We start from the raw sequence: 20,060 nt of genomic DNA, 5'->3' as shown, positions 1-20,060 counted from the left end.
CCCCAGAAGGTGGCTCAACTTACCCCATGGGTGGGGCAAGTTGAGCCATTTGACATCTCGTTTTTCAAAGGTGACAGTGACTTTCAGTTTGGGGGTAGAATGACATATTTAGGTAAAATATGTTTACCAAGAATTAAATTTAAGGAATGTACTTAATTCTACAAGATTATGAATAAGTTCTAACATGAAAAAAGCAAAAAGTGGCACAACTAACTTACCCCGCCTTTCACTATATATCAGGTTTGTTCTTACACACAAGATATCAAGATAAGTAACTAAACTATGTAACTAAATTATTAATACGAGCGCGAAGCGCGAGCTAAAAATTTCAAGGTGCAGTTTGCAGTGACTCATGCAGATAATATTGCGAGCGTGAGCTGAAAATTTTAATATACTGATTTAAAAAGCGACCTGTTATAATGAGGTTTCCAGTGACTCACAGGGGCCGCGGAACCGGGGGGGGGGGCTGGGGGGCTTCAGCCCCCCCACTTTTTTCCAAAACCGTGTACAAAAACGTAAAATTTACCATATGATTGTGATTTTTAGCATGGTCAGCCCCCCCCCACTTTGAAAACCGTTCCGCGGCCCCTGTCTCATAAAAAGGATATATATGTCACCAATCACATAATGAGGGCGCGAAGTGCGAGCAGTATAATAGACTTTAAGCACTTTTTGTAAAATATGAACATAATGGGCATATCTAAAAAAAAATTTAAAAAGTATTGATGCGAGCGGCAAAGCGCAAGCTTAAAATTTTCATTTTCCAAGTAGAAAACTGGAAATGTACTTTTCGTAATTATTAAGAGGTATACTAAACAATTTGTGCGAGCGCAAAGCGCGAGCTGAATTTTTTTCTTTCTTTTAGTACTTTTTGTAAATAGGTATTAAACCAAACAACTGATGTGAGCGCGAAGCGCGAGCTGACTAAATATTTGATTTTACGACTTTTAAACTGGCAATCTTTAGCACATTTTGTAACTATGTATCTCATGCATGTCATGCACTAAACAATTTATACGAACGCGAACTTTGATCTGCAATTTTTAGCACATAATGGTTAGTCGCGTGCATTTGAGTGATCCGAAAGTCCACACACAGAGCTTCAACACAGGGAACAGTGCATGGTTTTCATGAACGTAATATTGCAGAAATCCGGGTATATTTTTATAACTATTAATAATCTCACACCAGATTGATAATAGTGTGAAAATTTTATCCAATTCCATTAATTTGATGTAAATATTATTACAATTAATTCACTATTTACGTCTCGCTGTTCATTTGAAAGTGTCCATGTTCCTAAAACCACCCATATTTTCGAGACACTGGCACCTTTGTTTCCCCACTGGAATATCCCTAAAGGTCATAAAGATCGAGATTGATTGTCATCTCAATGCTAAATAGATTACCTACAGTTCGATGTATAATACTTTATGACTGGTATAATGGTTACATCTCATTTTTTCCCCAAACTTTGAGATCGAGCAGGCAGAACATGGCATATTCTGTGTACAACGTCACGTGACTAACGTATGATAGTTTCCGTTCCTAGACCCTTTTCATTTGAAACAATTAATACAGTCCAAACAAACTTAATTAACGCATTTAATGTTGAAAGTAACAATGTTTTGTACTATAAAGCTTTGCCTACTGATATTTATAATATAGCTACAGTTTGAGGAAGCAAAATATCGAGTCTGGAATTGATTTTGATTTGCAATAGGGTCTGCGTAAGTATACTATATACTAGCGGGCTTGCATCGTCTGCTACGTAAACCAAATGAGCGAACATGACCGAAACTAACCATTATGTTTTTATAACCCTGAACAGAATAGGTATCTAATAAATACTGATGTGAGTGTGAAGCGCGAGCTGAAAATTTTTGATTTTCCGACTTTTAAACTGGTAATTCTTTGCGCATTTTGTAACTATGAACAGAATAAGTATCTCGCTAAACATTTATGCGAGTGCGAAGCTCGAGCTTCAAATTTTAATTTTTCGACTAGAAAACTGGAAATGTTCTTCTCGTAATCTTTGAAAAGGTAGGTATCTAAATCAACAATTCATGCGAGCGCGAAACGCGAGCTGAAAATATTGATTTTCTGACCTAAAATTTGGAAAGTCTAAAAGCACTTTTGGTACATTCAAAAACAGGATATGGGTATTTATCCGACATTTTTGCGCGAGCTGAAAACTTTTGAATTTCAAACCTAAAACGGGACATTCCTATGCACTTTTCATAACCATGAACGTGATGGATATGACCTAAATCACTAATGCGAGAGCGAAGCGACATTCTAAAAAGCATATTTTGGTAATCATAAACAGGATGAGTATCTAACAAAACATTTTATGCGAGCGCGAAACGTGAGCTCAAAATTTTTGATATTTCGACCCAAAGTTGGACATTCTAAGCACTTTTCTAACAATGAACAGGATCGTCACCTAACAATTATTGATGCGAGCGCGAAGGTTGAGATTATTTTTTTTTATAGTCTGACCTAAAGTTTTTGACTTTCTATACTGCACTATTGTTAATCATGAACAGGATGGTTATTTATATTCAGACCCCAAACTGGACATTCTAAGCAAATTTTGGATAAATTAGCAGAATGGGTATCTATCTAAATAATCGATTTGAGCGCGAAGCGCGAGCTCTTGATATTCTGAATTTAAATTTGGAAAGGCTTTAAGCACTTTTGGTAAAAGCAAGAACTTACAGGATGGGCATCTAATAACGTCGATGCGAGCGCCAAACTGATCGAACCATCAATTCGGAGCCGCTATGTCGAACATAAGTTCGGCGCCCCCTATATCAAACTCCAATTCGGTGCCCCTAGGTAGAGCATCAATTCAGCGCCCCCTCGGTTGAAGATCAATTCGGCGCCCCCTCGGTTGAAGATCAATTCGGCGCCCATATATCAAACTCCAATTCGGTGCCCCTAGGTAGAACATCAATTCAGCGCCCCCTATATAGGTAGAAGATCAATTCGGCACCCCCTCGGTTAAAGATCAATTCGGCGCCCATATATCAAACTCCAATTCGGAGCCCCTAGGTAGAACATCAATTCAGCGCCCCCTCGGTTGAAGATCAATTCGGTGCCCCCTCGGTTGAAGATCAATTCGGCGCCCATATATCAAACTCCAATTCGGTGCCCCTAGGTAGAACATCAATTCAGCGCCCCCTCGGTTGAAGATCAATTCGGCGCCCCCTCGGTTGAAGATCAATTCGGCGCCCATATATCAAACTCCAATTCGGTGCCCCTAGGTAGAACATCAATTCAGCGCCCCCTCGGTTGAAGATCAATTCGGCGCCCATATATCAAACTCCAATTCGGTGCCCCTAGGTAGAACATCAATTCAGCGCCCCCTAGGTAGAACATCAATTTAGCGCCCCCTCGGTTGAAGATCAATTCGGCGCCCATATATCAAATTCCAATTCGGTGCCCCTAGGTAGACCATCAATTCAGCGCCCCCTCGGTTGAAGATCAATTCGGCGCCTATTATATCAAACTCAAATTCGGCGCCCCTATAGGTATAGAACATCAATTCGGAGCCATTATGTCGAACTTCAATTTCTCGCCCCTAGTGCGAACATCGATTTTGCGCCCCTCTCCCAAGTTTGAACATCAATCCCCCCCCCCCCCGTACTTCAAACATTAATTTAATTGGCGCCTTATAGTTTGAACACAAATTCGGCGTCCCTATATATCAAACTTCAATTGGCGCCCTAGGTAGTTTATTCGGCACCCCTCGGTTGAAGATCAACTTGGCGCCCCTAGTTCGAGCATCAATTCGGCGCCCTAGTAGGTCGAACATAAATTCGGCGCCCCTAGCAATTGCCCCCCCCCATAATAGGTTGAAGATCATTTTGGCACCATAGGTAGAACATCAAATCGACGTCCAGGTCAACTTCCGAAATGGGCGCTTTCCCTCTCCCTCTCTTTTTCCTTCCTATATAGCTATATAGCTCTCGATCTTTTCCCACCACCTTTCCCCCTTTTTTCTTTCTCTTTTTCTCTTTCCCCCTCTTTTCCCCTTCCTTTCTCCCCTTTTTTCGTTTCTTTCTTTCCCCCTCTCTTTGCCATTCTCTTCCTAGTTGACCTCTTTTCCTCTCTTCCCCCCCCCCGGGGGGGGGGGCACTTCCATTGACGAGTGGATACCATGCGTGACCATGGGGTCTCAAAAAGCACCCTATAAACAAGCATTTTCCATATTCTGAAAGTCAGTGCACCCCTTAACAAGTAGTGGCGTGTGAAACCCCACCCTTAACAATTAAGTATTGAAAACAAAACGATACTCTTGGCAAGTATTCCCTGAATCGGAACCCCTAAACAAGTACAGCGATATTTTTATTGTTAAAGGACAAGTCCACCCCAACAAAAAGTGGCTTTAAATAAAAAGAGAAAAATCCAACAAGCGCAACACTAAAAATTTCATCAAAATTGGATGTAAAATAAGAAAGTTGTGACATTTTAAAGTTTCGTTTTTTTCACAAAACATTTAAATTCACATGGTCGGTATGCAAATGAGGAGACTGAAGACACCATCCACTCACTATTCCTTTCGTATTTCATTGTATGAAATATGAAATTTTTCTCCTCATTGTCAAGTGAAACAATGATTAATTCCTCTCTGATGAACATGTGAAATCGTCTACTATAACTCTAAACACGTTGACTCTTGGGGCCAAAAGTACATCCTTTATAAAACATGTTTTACACCTTCGTAAAATTGACCCTATAAACGTAGCTTTCCTAGCGAAAATGAATACCCCTTTTTCATTATTTTAGTGTTCTTGACACCCTTAATTTATTACGTTACGTACGTAACGTGCCCTATCTTGAAAAAGACATCCTACGTTTTTTTTGGTCGCGCATGGATATCCACTCGTCAATGTAACCCCCCGGGCCTTGATCCTCTCTCTATTTTTCTTTTCCTTTCTCCTAGCTTTTCCTCTCTCTTTTTGATCTCTTCTTCTCTCTTTTTTCTTCTTTTCTGTCTCCCCTCTTCCTCTCTTTTTTGTCTTCTCTTTTAATTCCTAATTCCCCCTATTCCTCTGCATGCATCCTTAATTTCCTCCTTCCTCTCTCTTTTTTCCCTTTTTTATTCCCCCATTTTCTTCTCTCTTTTTTCTTCTTTCCTTTCCCCCTTTTCCTCTTTTTTATTTTCTTCCTTTCCTCCTCTTCCCCCTTCTCTCTTATATCTCGATTCTTATCGAAGTCGATACTAAACTATAGCTGAGTGCAGGGGCCGCGGAAGCGGGGGGGCTTGCATGGGGGCTTCAGCCCCCCCCCTTTTTTCGAAAACCGTGTACAAAAACGTAAAAATGACCCAATGATTATGATTTTTTGCATGGTCACCCCCCCCCCCTTTGAAAACCGTTCCGCGGCCCCTGGATGAGTGAAACATGCAAATAGAAAAAATTAAAGGTCCGTTCGATGCATGCATATTCGTATTTTGTGACGTCAGAATGGAATACGATAATCTTGAGAGATTGTCGGTTTAGTCGGTCTTTAGAAAATTCCTACAAAATGATACTAGCATTTTTGATATATTTCCACTAAAAATATTGTTAAAATATAAATAAATAATAATAGATGATTTATATTTATGTCAGACTATTTTAGTCCCTTACAAGATAGAATAAAATTATGAAAATTTTGTGAACTTGGCCTTGAAGCAACTCTTTAAATCAATATCAAATTGGCATCATAAGTGTACAACGTGTGCAAGCAGCAGACATGGCCAACCCATCTACTCGACAAGCTCCCCAATTTGGGATTGTAAAGCAGGTATTATGATACATTTCATATTGTGATTTATGTAATGAACCTCGAATTATTGAAAAATTAATCAGTTATTCTATTTTGTGTCAAAATGTTCGTGTTTGTCATTCTGTGTCGTTCCAAAGAGTCGTACCATCTGTGTAATTGGTTCATGTGTCTTGTTGCAAACTTGCATGTTCAACGTAGCCGGAACTGTGACCTATGGCTACGCCTACGTACCGGGCGCCGGTAACGGTGTAACGCCACAACTCAAAGGCACAAGCACGCGACTGCTTAGACCAAAAGCTTCAGTCTCTGTATTTTGGTTGTTCCGCTGAACTACGTTGGCTCCACTCACCATACATAGACTGAAGGGGATGGGGCCCCGTACCTACAGCCAACGTATAGTGAACTAGCATTTTATTAGGGTGTCTGGAGAAAAAAATTATTTTTCTTATATCAAGAAAATAAATTAAATAGGCCTAGGCCCTATCACATTTTCTTTGTGAATTTGAAGAGAAATGACCTTCAGACTGACAGAAATGTAACATTTTTGAAAAAAATCCAATTATTGGCTGCAAAAAAGAAGAATGAAATTAGGTAAATTTTCAGCATTTCTCTGCCATAGACTTGTCTTGGTAGTTAAGAAATGGACACACACAAATCCAAATTTTTAGCTTCCGAGAGCTGTTATAAATTTAGTATTAATGCCAAAAACTTGTCCATAAAGAGTCCAATAGGATTTTTTATGCTCTATCTGATGGTATGATTTTTATAAAGATTTGGAAACCAGATCACAATGAAAAATTGCGACAAAGTGAAAAAAATTGTGCAAAACAGAAATTTCATTTTCCCATAGAAAACGCATGGAGAAATGGCAATCTCAACAAACACAAAAATAAGGGTTTGCAATTTATCTCTAAATCCTTATTTAAAATGATCATATAAACTTGTCCTTACTGTCAAAAGAAGCCCCTGAATTTTCTCTTTCCATACATGCCAAACACAAGTTAATAATCAATTCAGATCACATTTTTCTAGTAGCCTGAACTTCCCTGAAAAAATGTGCCATATTTTCCCCTAAATTAGCCTGTTTTATGCTGACACTTTTCAGTGTGGCTTCAGACACCCTAGTTTTATAGATCGCGATTTAAAACTGTTTTTTAAGCAAAATTGAAAGTTTCATGAATCATGGTTTCCATTATCAGGGAAATATAAAAAACTTAAGTAATTGCATACCTTGGGCCGGAGTTATTGAAAAAATCCTCTGGATGATTGAGAAATCTGTCATCTAAGACATTTTCACCTGACCTGACGGTTTTTCTTGCCAGTTGCCATCTTGAATGACGTCATTATCGTATTAACTTAATGTCTCGAATCGATATATCGCGATTATAACTAGTACTAGTACTAGTATAACTAGTATCGTTTATCTTCGGTTTCGTTCGCATATGGAGCAGATCGTATAATATCGAAAGCAATATCGATATCACATTCGTGATTGTTGACGTTCGTTTGTAACTATTTTATAGTTTGGCTGCCATTTTGACCATTTTTATCGTGTTCAACCCAATTAAACATCGGTAAAGTATATTTTTCATGCCTTTTTCATCTATATCGTTTAAAGTATTTAAATGTTAAAATATAAAGTTTTAAAAGTTTGTTGTTTATACATCCTTAGATTGTAAATTCGATGTGTAAAATTACATCAAACTTTGGACTGTGAATTGACAAAAGGGAGGGAATGAGAACACATGCGAGCCCACACGTACACCCTACCGTCGGTAAATGGGGATTACAGTAAAATGTCAGAAATTGTTGAATAAATCCCCAGAAACGACGGTTATTCCTGTCTAGCGACTGCTATGTATCTGGACTTCGGATTGGGGCGCTAATGCAGTTTCGCACCGGCCGACTTTGAGACAAATTTCCTTACCAGTAACTGTTCACAAATCATATACAATGATATGAGCAAGTAGTAAGTACCTCAATCACAATCAAAATGAATCATGGTCAATATACCCACCGCTTTTACCGAATATATCGGAACGCCCGGCTGTATGATTAATGATGGGGTGACCATAAAATTTGCGCACATTTCAAAAATTATCATGATTATGAAGTTGATTTTCAATCAATTATTTCTCACAGTTCACACAAAATTAATCAAAATCATAAATACCAGACGGAAGGCAAGATCCCAAAGTCAAATTGCTTGACCGAATTATAAAAGTAAGTTCGTGAAGTTAGAGTTAGACTAGTGCTGCAAGTCAGGCGCCATGTTCGGGTTCGGTTCGGTTCGGGAAGGTTCGGCAGAAAATTGCCGAACATTGGTTCGGTTCGGGGTTCGGTAATGATAGACTGATAAAGTTATAGTTCATTCAGGTATACGTAGCGTACCGGTAGACAATTTGTACTTGATTGACTGCATGTGCTCGCGTGTCCTCTGTCACATCAAACCATTTTATCTCTATCTTGTTGACATGAAACTATGAAAGTTATAGCGCTCAACGAATCAACTGTTATCTCGAATTTGATTATCTGATGACAGATTTATTGGGTAACTCACAGTTCTAAAATGGCGACTCTTCCTCGTCGTCCATACCTGGACCACACTTTGGATACTTGCCAAATTAACTACGCTCGCACTCGTACCGGTACCAGCTAGGCCAGCGCATGCAGTCCCCTTGTAGGCTAGCGGGACTCTGAGCTCATGAATATTTATATTTACATTCCGGCCAAACGTGATTGGCCATTGCATCACATACGAGGCGGCCAGCGCCAGTGCACTGAACTGCAGGCATAGTAGGGCCAGGGGCGTGTCGAAGAAAGCGTGCTTATGTAATGCGCCTTTCGCTAATTGGCTCGATGGGTGAACTAAACCACCAATCGCATGTCGCTGATTGTCGCATTGGTACATACAGCCACGTGCTTTGTCTGCCCGCGAAATTCAGCTCACCGATTGAAGAGCAATTGCCGAGATTTCTATGATTTCATTGGTCAGATTTCATTCGACCATGAACATACAGACAAAGTGGGATGCAAAGTTTTACGACTGTAATGGGACAGGGGGAGTAGAGTGATCATCGAATTGTTTATGGTTAATTTGAGAAGTTGATAAGAAAGGGAAAAAAGTAAAGATTGGGGGTCATTTTCCCCCAAGAGATGAATGTTTCCGCTTTATCTTCATTCAACTTTTCAACGAGGGGAAGGGGATCTTGCTATATGCTATACCGTAATCATTCATGAGTGTTTGATTTTTATTTTCATCTGATTGTTAATAATAAAAAAGATAACTTCACCTCATCTCATTTCTATATTATTTGTTTTGCGTCTCTCCTTTCCATCTCTAACAGTCACTCACTTTATTTCCCACTTTCACTGGATCTCTCGTTTTCAAAACTCTTTACTTCTCTCTAAAATCATGAAAACTAGACAGTAACGAGCCGACACCTCAATAATAATGTTAATCACCTCAATCAGATCTTTATTCTCCGCCGCAACAATACACGAGTTACGATAATTCGTAATATTAATGGTACTTCATCTTTCACTTTCAGTTTATTGAGCTCGTTCATTCAAAATACTTTGAAGATTTTCAAACAAGAATCTTGTTCGCCACCTAAAAACAACAATATTTAAATAATTAGATTTAACCAATGAACACTCATACAGTTTTGGTTTTCTTTGCCATGCTTCGGCGATTCGGCCACAGAGCGAGAGATGATGAAAGCCAGTAAAATGATTATAGCGCAAGCTCGCGCAACATCATTCATCGGATCTCCTTTCTTAATCAGGACCGTGAAAACCACAATGTCAACATGAAAATGAAAACAAAATCTAGTAACCGCAAAATAAGCGCATACTTTCAACATACAATTGCAAAGAAGATTAGAGAATGCGCAAATATAATGATTAGAAAGAGTGTAAACTTATAAATTTATTAGCTGAAAGCCGGTTTTTTTTTTTTTTTGCCGAACTTCCGAACCAAGTCTTAGTGTTCGGTTCGGTTCTGTTCGGTTCGGAAGTGCTATGTTCGGCGAACTACCGTTCGGTTCGGCGGTTCGGCTACAGCACTAAGTTAGACCCTGTCAAGTGTCAGTAAAATACTAAAGGCGCACGGCCAATATGGGAGACTCTCTCCAATAGGGGAGACAATCTCCCACATTGGAGACTTGCTTTGCAAAACTAAGGACAAAAGAAACAACATGAACAAAAGCATGATTTTTTCCACCCAAAATTTTGTCTCACTGAGGAGTGAGGTCAGAAGCCCATTTGTTTTGTGTGTGATTGACAACAAAAATCCTTATCAAAACAAAAGTAGACGGTGAATTTTTAAAGTAGAAGGTGAAAAGGGGTAATTTTTCATGAGGAATCTCCTTATCACATTTTTATTTGCCGCCAAGGTAATCCTTTTGCAGCAAATGTAAACAAAGGAAATTGGTCTCCAAAACTGGAGACTGTCTCTGAAATTGGATACCCAAATTCTTTACAAAAGTCTCTGATATTGGAGATAATCTCCCACATTGGAGACAATCTCCAATATTGGCCGTGCGCCTCTACTGCCTGTACCTGTCAAAACTCAAATCAAGGGTTTCGCTGGTACTGCGATCTAAAAATTCCATGGCGATCGACTAGTGCGCGCTTGGCTGAAAAAGTTTCATAAAATAGTGTTACCTTAATTTGCGCACGATCGCTTTGCAAAGCTATACAAATTAAATCAAGCTGATGACAGACAAACTTAGGTAAGATTATCAGATTGAAAATGCCATAAATTCGGTTGGTATTACAATTTACTTATTTGGAGAGCTCTGCTTGCAAACTGGCGATTTCTTGATGCTTGTCGAAAAGTTCGGATTTTCTCGGAGCGTACGCAAATGGTAACAAAATTGGCCGAATTTTTGTCAATATTTTCACAAATTGAGACCAAGAAAATTACCAAACAGTAATTTTGAGTCGCTTTTTCTGTTGGTAATATCAGTTTTTCAAGATTTTAATTAGAAATTGAGATATTTGACCGTGCGCAAAATTAGGTAATGGCTAACGTGTGAATTAAGGGTCACACCACCATAGCTATTCTCGACTAGGCCTTACGACGCACAGTGGCAAATTGTATAGAACGGATAGCGGTGCGTTCAACGCTAGCGGGCGTGTACATTTTGCTTATTACATGACGTCATCCAGCCACTGCCGGGAGCCAATTTATGAATGAAAATATAGTAAGCATGTGCAGTGCAAGCCTTCCATTTCCCCACACAGTATTCCACCAAAACAAGTGTGCAATTCCCTATCACCTCGTACCAAAATCGACCTAAAATTTCACTTTCCTATATTTATATGAATTATGAGAGGTTTTCTCGGAGGATCTATTTTCTCACCGATACCGCACAGGTAAGCGAATTTTGATTACTTCTTGCTTTTCTGTCAAAATCTTACGAATTAGCGTCGATATGGCATCGTGTTCGTTGGAGTTTGTAGAGTATCGCCACGTGTACAAAGTTAATTAATTTCCGGGATTTTCCTACTCTTAAATTTTGCTCTTTGATGGGGGAAAAAGGTAGAAATAATAAAGACAAATTTATATCAAATAAAATCAGCCTACCACCTTTCCAAAAAAATATGCCGGAAAATAGCGAAATTTGATGACAAACAGATGATCAGGATCAGCCATGTTCTTCTTCGATCGCCGTCAGCGCAGCTGAGCGTACGAACGTGCCAGCCAATTATTAGACAATAAGTCTGTTACTTAGGCTTAAGCTACATGTATATAAAGTAAAATAAAATTTGTAAATCTACAGCATAAGCAACTCCTTCAACCTTTTTTTTTGGATAAATCATTTGAAAATCAAACTTTGTCCATTGTTTTGCTTATCAATTATTTTTTGTTACGTCCTCTGTTTATTGTATTTTTTGTGTGGAAAAGTTGATAATTGATAATTGAAAAATTGATAAATAATAACATAACTGAATGAATAACAAATTCAATATTTGATCTTTGCAGGTTCTTTCAGGTGATTCTGTGGTTATCCGGGAACAGCCAAGAAATGGACCTCCACCAGAAAAACAGATCAGTCTGTCAAATATAACTGCCCCCAAACTAGCGCGTAGAGCACTTCCAAATACTGAGAATTCACTACCAACTAAAGATGAGGCAAGTTCATATCCTTATTGTACTGCTTCTAAGTTCTAAGTGGCATTGGCTAACATTGACTTGACTTTTAAAATATCTGTGTCTGTGATGTGTTGTGAAAAGAAAGCCTGAAGAAAATTGCACCTGAAATTGAAAATCATTATTTAGTGCTTAAAGAAAGTGAAAAATAACTTTCCTGGAAAATGCATCCCAATTCGGTAGAAAGTAGTAATGGTGTAATTATCTGAACTTGTTGAAATTGATGAGAACTATTTGGTGAATAACATTGTGATAATGAATTCTGATGACAATATTTTATCATCAAGAGGCATTGGTCGTTCATTTCATTTCATTTTTCATACTTTTATTTGTACAGCCGTACGCATGGCAGGCTAGGGAGATGCTACGAAACAAACTTGTTGGCAAGCAAGTCTGTTATGTGGTAGAATATACGGTCCCAGGATCAGGAAGGGCTTATGCTTGTATCTACATTGGCAAAGGTGTGTATTCAGACTAACCATTTGCGTGTGTTTCACAAAGCTGCAGGTGATTACAATTTTGCCGTAATTATTACTGTTTTGTGGAAGCGCCGTGGTGTAGCGGTCCTGACTCGCCTTGTAATCAGAGGGTCGTGTGCTCGAATCCCACCATGGCCTGGCATCCTTTGGCAAGGCGTCAATCCACACTTTGCCACTCTTACCCAGGTGCTAATTGGGTACCGGTAGGGAACAACCATCATTGTGGTTGGTTTAGCAAGTGTGCGCCTAACATGCTGCTTGAAATGCTATGAATCCAGTGACCGGGTAATAATAATTGTGAAGCGCTTTGAGCAGTCGTAGATTGATAAAGGGCTATCATTATTATTTTGTAATACAGCATTGTTTTTTTTTTTCATTAAAAGAAAAAAACTATACTTTTTATAGAAAATTGTATAATTTTGAATACCTAGTAAAAGTGATGAGAACAACAAAAGTTCCATGAATCATCAATCTTGTGAGCATTTCATGAAAAGTTGAGTGGTTTTCACAGACAAAATGTTAATAAGCTACAACAAATCCTTGCATCTGATTGGCTTAGAGCAAATAAGTCAGTAAAAATCACTGAACTTTGATGGAACACTATCCAGGGTCCCGTAACACAAAGGTTAGCGATTAATCGTACGCTTGATTTATACGATTGATTGTGCATTGTAGTCAGTGGAATCAATCGTAGAAAACTGTTCTACGATCATTCTGGTCATATGTATTGTTTTTGTTTTTTTTAGATACAAGTGGAGAAAATGTGACAGAAGCCCTTGTCTCAGAAGGTTTGGTGGAGGTTAGAAGAGGAGGAATCAAACCCAGCGAGTAAGTAGTATTTTTTATCAAATCCTAAATCCGGGCTTAAATTAATCCAGGATTATCGAATGTCATAGCTGTGCAAACCCTTAATCCTAAAAAGACTGGGTCTTTTTGACATCTAAGAAGACTGGGAGGGATGCGGATTCAGCGAATTTCAGCCCCCCCCCTCCTTACGAACCGGGTCTGTCGATTCTGATGAAAATCGTAAAGTGTGTTACCGATGGCATTTATAATATACAAACTGTAAGCTGAAAAAATCTGATTATGAATTAATTATGCTAATTTATGCATGAAATCTAAAGTTTGCTCTAATTGAATTGAATTCATGTTCATCAATACCCTTGATGTCATGAATACCTAAATTTTATTTCAAACATTATTCAGTGTAGCAGGGATTTCAATACTATTTCTTTATGCAGTTTCACTGCAGTGGAAAATCCTTACTAATAAAAATGTACAATTTCGTTCAACTTTGTCTTGAGTTTTCTTTATTTTTTATTGTATTATATTGTTTGAAAGCATTTTATCTTTAATCCTTGTTAATATTTGCAGTGATCAGACTCGATTGTGTGACCTAGAGGATGCAGCAAAGGCTGCTGGGAAGGGGAAGTGGGCAAAGGAGCAGTCTCCTGATGCTATTCGTGATATTAGTTGGACCACTGAGAACCCTCGTCATTTGGTGGACTCACTCCATCAGAAACCAGTTGATGGTGAGATTAGAAGAGAAGTTCCTAATGCATTCATGGGGGCATGGTGGTCTAGCGTTTCTGACTCTTGTCTTTCAGTCAGAGAGTCGTGGGTTTGAATCCCAGCATTGGCTTGTTTTCCTTCCACAAGAAATTGTGCTGCACTCCACACACAGGTGGTGAATAATTACCGTTGAGCTTATATTTCTTGAATGCACAATGCTTGAAACGGCAGCTTGAGCTTTAACTGGTGTATAGATGTATAGAAGTAGAGATGTGTGTAGATTTATCACATAAGATATTGAGGGATAATGCACATGGGAGTTCTAGGGTTGATATTTGTTAATGTTTGAACAATGAAGATGGGTCATTTATTGGACATCATGCATTGTAGTACTTAACCCTAAATCTCCCGGGGTATTTGATTCTTGTCATTCCCGGGGGGGGGGGGGGGGGGGGCCATTATGGCCCCCCTTAAGATCTCAGCCGCGGATTGCGCGATCACAACGAAAATTTGCATGATGGTAGAGAATGACGTAATCTACGCAGTTGCATTGGTAAATTTCACTGAATTCATATATTTTTATTTTATATGAATTAATTATGCTAATTTATTCATGAAATCATACTTTTTGCTCTGATTCACTAAATAAAGCTCCTAGAATGCTATTTTTTTGTGAAAATATTCTTTATAGCATTCCTAACAATTGTGAATGAAAAAAATTCTGGTACCAAGACCGATTTCTTATGTATTTTATTGTTCTTTTAATTTCTTATGTATTTCCCTGTTTTTTACTTTTTGTTTTTTTATTGTTTTTTCGATGGAAATCGTTCCAGACTTAATTCTGATCATAAACAAGGCAAAATTAATTAAGTTTAATCAATAAAAGTAGAAATAATGATACATTTATGAATTTTGGCTAAATACACAATTTGCATTGGATTTGTACATGAAATCACGTTTATGAGCAATTTTGGGTCTGACATGCACTTACATAATGTTGCGTAATGTCGCAACCGCGTACCCGGGCGTCACAAATTTGGTCTCAAAATTTGCGCGAGACTTGAAAGTAAAAAGTCAGTGAGCAGCGAGGTCAAAAAATTTTGCGCAGCATATATATCGCGAAAATTGTCGAGGGGGGGGGCCATAATGGCCCCCCCCCCCCGGGAGAATTAGGGTTAAAACTTTCAATGAACTACAACTGCCACATATTGAAGCATGCCATGACTTGACAATCGCTGTTCGATTTTGCATGCGATACAATTGAGAAATTAGGCATTATTTTGTGATACAGCATATTATCTGCGAATTAATGAATTCAAATGAATCACTTAAAAGTCAACTTGATGTTTTGTGCTTTTAGCGTGGACCCCCCCTTCCCCCCCACATTTTAAACATTCTCTTAAATTTCAAGTATAGTGGGTAGTTATTTGAACTTAAGAACATTGAAGGATGTAATGTACTTTATCACTGATATCATTTATCTTTCCTTTCATTTTCTACCTTGCCTTCAATAGCCGTTGTGGAGCATGTCCGGGATGGGTGTACTCTTCGTGCCTTCTTGAAACCTTCCTTCCAGTATGTCACTGTTATGCTCTCTGGAATTAAGGTAAATTTTCTCTTTCTTCGTCTTTCTCACCTCTCTTCCTGTCTGTCTTTTTTTTTCTTTCTCTCTCATTCTCACACACATATGCACTCTCTATTTCTCTTGCTATCTCTCTTTCTCTTTGTTGTAACGTTGGTAGAACTATTACAAACCCATTTTGTTGCCCTAGAATAGCCTTGTTGAATACATATAATTGTGTAGTCTCAAAATAGATTTTTTTTCATGGATACATCCCATCATTTGTGCTTTTTACTAGTTATGGTGGTATAGTAAGCCTTAACAGGTCAAGCTAATGCATTGTATCAAGTCTTTGCTTGCCTGAATTGACTATCATAAGAATTATGATGATTCATCCAGCATGCATGTGCTTCCATTTGAAAGTGGTACATTTTAATATAATAATTAATATATTCCATAGTACTGCTATGAAAATGCCGAGTATTCATATAAAGATGAATATTTTCATGCAACAATTTAATGTAACAGGCAAAGAGTCAGACACACATGGGCAAATGACCAATGCTCTATGATGAGTTGCGCCCTGGGGATTTTCTTGCATACCGTCCAGGTTTACGGCAGCATTAAGTCCCTCAGATGTTTGTCATGTGATCATGTCATGTGACTGTATCATGTGATTGACACATCAAGTGCACAGGGGCCATCTGAGAGCGACGTACGTGTCTCCATTCTTACTGCTAGGTATATTGCTTTCTCCACTGAATGAGGAACGCATATCAGAATATATACATGTATGTAGGGGAGGTGCAAGAAAATTGTGCCACTCTGTGCTTATTGGATTTTGATCTTTTCACATTCAAATTTTGATAACTGAGTTATTGCTTTCATTGTCACTACGGTACCTTTCATTTCTTTGATCTCCTTGGAGCATCCATGTAATATGAAAATGTACTTGAGAAAGAATTCTACAAAATGTGAAGTTTGAACTGTTATTTTATTGAAATTTGTAGCTGTAGGGTGTGGATCCACTCTGTGTGGCTCAAATCACCCAAAATTTCATTTTGATAATATTTCTTGCATAATCGCTATTATTTTTAAGTTACTTCTCTTTGTATACAAATCTCTCTATAACCTAGCCCCAAAATACTTGTCTGATTGTTTAGAAATTTATGTCCCAGGTAGAAAAACTAGATCCTCTGAAGACCCACTTAAATTAACATATCCAACAAAAAGAAAACAGACCGGAGATAGAACATTCACCGTTGCATCCTCAATGGAATGGAACAAACTCCCTCTCACAATAAGACAATCCCCAACAATTGAGTCCTTCAAGAAGTCCCTTAAAACCCTTTTGTTCTAGGCAACTGCCTTCATTTAATATGTCATTCTGATTTTTGTTTGTATAAATAAGTTAAATTAAATTTTGAGCGCTTTGGGCCATGTGGGAAAAGCGCGTTATAAATGTTCGAGTATTATTATTATTATTATTATTATTCTTACTAAACTATAGTGTCCCATGTTCAAAAGAGAAGGGGACAAAGAAGTTGCAGAACCGTTTGCAGACCAGGCTAAATTCTTCACCGAAAGCAGATTACTCCAAAGAGAAGTCAAGATCATTTTGGAGGGGGTATCAAATCAGAATTTCCTTGGAACCGTCTTGCATCCTGTTAACGTAAGTATCATGGACACCGTAAATCTAAGCTCACAGGATTGTATGCTGATATTAAAACTTAAGTCCAAACTTAGGTTTAACCCTAGACCGAACAAGATATTCAGTCCACACTTCTCCGGAATGCAAGGTTTCATCTTACTTCTACAATCTTTATTTTATGCAAACTAAGAAATTCAAGTGATCTGAGATACATTGTTTTAAAACACCTGCCTGGAAACCTCCTATTGCAAATGCAATGTACGAAGCTCAGTTCTTGTTTCCTCCTCTCTAAAATAGAATATGAACATTGCAGAGTGCTTGCTTCGTGATGGTTTTGCTCGCTGCGTAGATTGGAGCATGGGACTAGTCTCTTCTGGAGCGGACAAACTCAGGGCGGCAGAAAAGTGAGTTATTTTTACGCTAATAAATGAAAGGAAAATGAGTTTTTCAAGTACTATCTAGTGGTTATTAGTGGTAATAGTAGGGCTGGTGATGGCGCAGAGGAATTGTTAGTATGCCTTATTCACTCAAACAACAAGGTGATACTTTGGTGTGTAGTCCACATATGATATTTTTTAATTAAGGAAATGAAGGAGATTTTTTCTTATTAAAGCCCAAGGCATGAATAGCAAAATTCATGAAAAAGAAATGGATATGTGCACATAGCCTTATACTGGGTAAGATGATACACAGGTCAGCAAACTTTTAATTGAAGATGATATACATGTACAGTGCAGTGCACTTTATCTTGGGTTAGTACATAGTGCAACATACTTTGTTCACTGTGGTTCACTAGATTTCCTGTGATGGTAAATTGCTAATTCGTCTACTGCCAACTCGTCTACTCACCACATGGCCCAACTTCATTTAGTCTAATGCCATTCCATCCATCGACATTTCATCGAACACCCGTTTGGTCCAATAGCCATTAGGTCTGGTCAACAGTTTGTCTATGACCATTTGGTCTGATAACCAGTTGGTCTAATATCCATTTCATTTTCATCCATTGTGCCCAATTAGACCACATGGTATATGGACTAAATGGCTATTGGACCAACTGGTTATTAGATGAAGTGGTGAGTGGACAAAATGATATAGACCATGTGGAAATTGGACGAACTGATGGTAGACCAAATGATAGTAGACGAGTTGGCAATTGGACGAATTGGCATTAAACCAAATGAAAATAACCCACTGTGACTTGCTTAGAAAAAAAGCATTTAACTGAGAGATTGTTTAATGGGCAGTACTATCATTTATCAATTGATTTAAAGGGGAATCCAACCCAAATAAAAACTTGTTTTTATAAGGAAAAGAAAAATCAGACAAGTTGATAGGTGAAAGTTTGAACAATATTGGACAAAAAACAAGAAAGTTATGAATTTTTTAATGTTGTAAATATTGGTAATCACTATACCCATGGAGACTTCAAATTGGCCGCATATGGGATGATATAGTGATGTAAGGCAAGGACTACTCTTCCATGTACTCCAATACATATTATGGCTAAAATGTCATTTTTCCCAAAAGTTTTATTTCAAATTGTATTTTTCTTTCATGAGGACATAAAAAAATATACTACCTGGGTTATATTTAGATTACTGCCCCCAGGGGAATGGATACTTAGGAGAAAACCACAAATCCCTGATAATAAAGTACATGGCCTATGGGAAAGATGTCCTTGCCCCTTGTCATAATTTACTTACCCAGTTGCCAATTTGAAATCTACATAGTATTAGTGATCTCAATTTTAAAGCAGCTATAACTTTCTTATTGCTTGTCCGATTTCTTTCAAACTTTCACCATTCTGTTTAATTTATTTTTCTCCTTCCCAACACAACATTTTATGGCCAAGGCTGGATTCCCCTTTAAAGCCAATATGAACCAGCAGGCTTAATAGCACCATCTCAAATCCTCATCTACTCAAATCTGGCCAGGTTCGCTACCCATAATGCAACATACTAAGCAGTGTAGTCTTGTAATATAGGCCCACTTGAATGATATTACTCAGTATATTCATACTGCAAAAATAATGCCACCAATTAGCAAAACTTCTCTTAAAAATTAAGTCTTCTCTATTAAAATATAGTTGTAGGATAATTTATTGACTATATTTGTAATAGTTATTTCAATAGGTTCATTATTAGATTGGGGTGCAAGATTTGTATTATTTGGAGTATATTTTTTTTCAGTAACCTTGTATCTCTTTGTGTTTATCCATAGGGTAGCCAAGGAGAAGCGTCTTCGGCTGTGGAAAGATTACACCCCACCCACTAAGACTGTTGATATTGGAGAGAAGTACTTCAGTGGAAAGGTTTGCATTCAATTTATTTGGATATCAGTTTATCAAAAGTTGCATTAAATTGTGTTTTGGGGTTGTCCGTCAATCCCGTTTTTATTCATGCGATAACTAAGGAATTGCTCGACAGATCAGCTTGAAACTTTGTCAGATGAAATTTTGGGGTCACAAGATAAATGTCACGGTGGTCATTATTTCTGTCGGGGGGTGGGTTGAGTTAGCCAATTAAGACCGTAACGGAGCAAACTTTACAGATGCTACGGGACACCAGATCTGAGCTTCTTCGACTTTATTGAGGTTTGCCAAAACCAACAAAATGAAAGGAGTAACAAAACAACAACCCTGCAATGACAGAAATGAAATAAGATTATCAATAACACCATTTCAAAAACATGTCATTAGCACGTGCATCACACAATGTACATAATAGACTGCAGATATTGAATACATGGCAAAATATTGATATTGAAAGTGGGGTGTATTCATCTCTATCATTTACTGAAATGATAAAATACATGCATTCCTCAAAAACAGCTTGTAAATATTATCGTTGTAGCTATCATCTCAAAACTATTTAGTAGATGTAATAAGCATATTACTCATATTTAGTCAGATGACAT

General features: G+C 38.0%; 1 protein-coding gene across 1 annotated transcript in view; it reads left to right on the top strand.

Annotated features, from left to right (window-relative positions):
* The first annotated feature begins 5,710 nt into the window (after positions 1–5,710).
* Positions 5,711–20,060, top strand: part of LOC129283072 (staphylococcal nuclease domain-containing protein 1-like) — a 33,656-nt gene continuing 19,306 nt past the window's right edge. The window contains exons 1-9 of the mRNA XM_064114653.1: positions 5,711–5,796; positions 11,771–11,920; positions 12,276–12,399; positions 13,164–13,245; positions 13,792–13,949; positions 15,444–15,535; positions 17,001–17,162; positions 17,439–17,545; positions 19,365–19,455. Of these exons, the coding sequence (XP_063970723.1) occupies positions 5,746–5,796; positions 11,771–11,920; positions 12,276–12,399; positions 13,164–13,245; positions 13,792–13,949; positions 15,444–15,535; positions 17,001–17,162; positions 17,439–17,545; positions 19,365–19,455 (1,017 nt within the window). The 5' untranslated portion in view covers positions 5,711–5,745. The remainder of the gene's footprint in view (positions 5,797–11,770; positions 11,921–12,275; positions 12,400–13,163; positions 13,246–13,791; positions 13,950–15,443; positions 15,536–17,000; positions 17,163–17,438; positions 17,546–19,364; positions 19,456–20,060) is intronic.

This window comes from Lytechinus pictus, unplaced genomic scaffold, assembly GCF_037042905.1.
Source record: "Lytechinus pictus isolate F3 Inbred unplaced genomic scaffold, Lp3.0 scaffold_20, whole genome shotgun sequence".
Lineage (NCBI taxonomy): Eukaryota > Metazoa > Echinodermata > Echinoidea > Temnopleuroida > Toxopneustidae > Lytechinus > Lytechinus pictus.
This window is presented reverse-complemented; position numbering and strand designations above follow the sequence as displayed.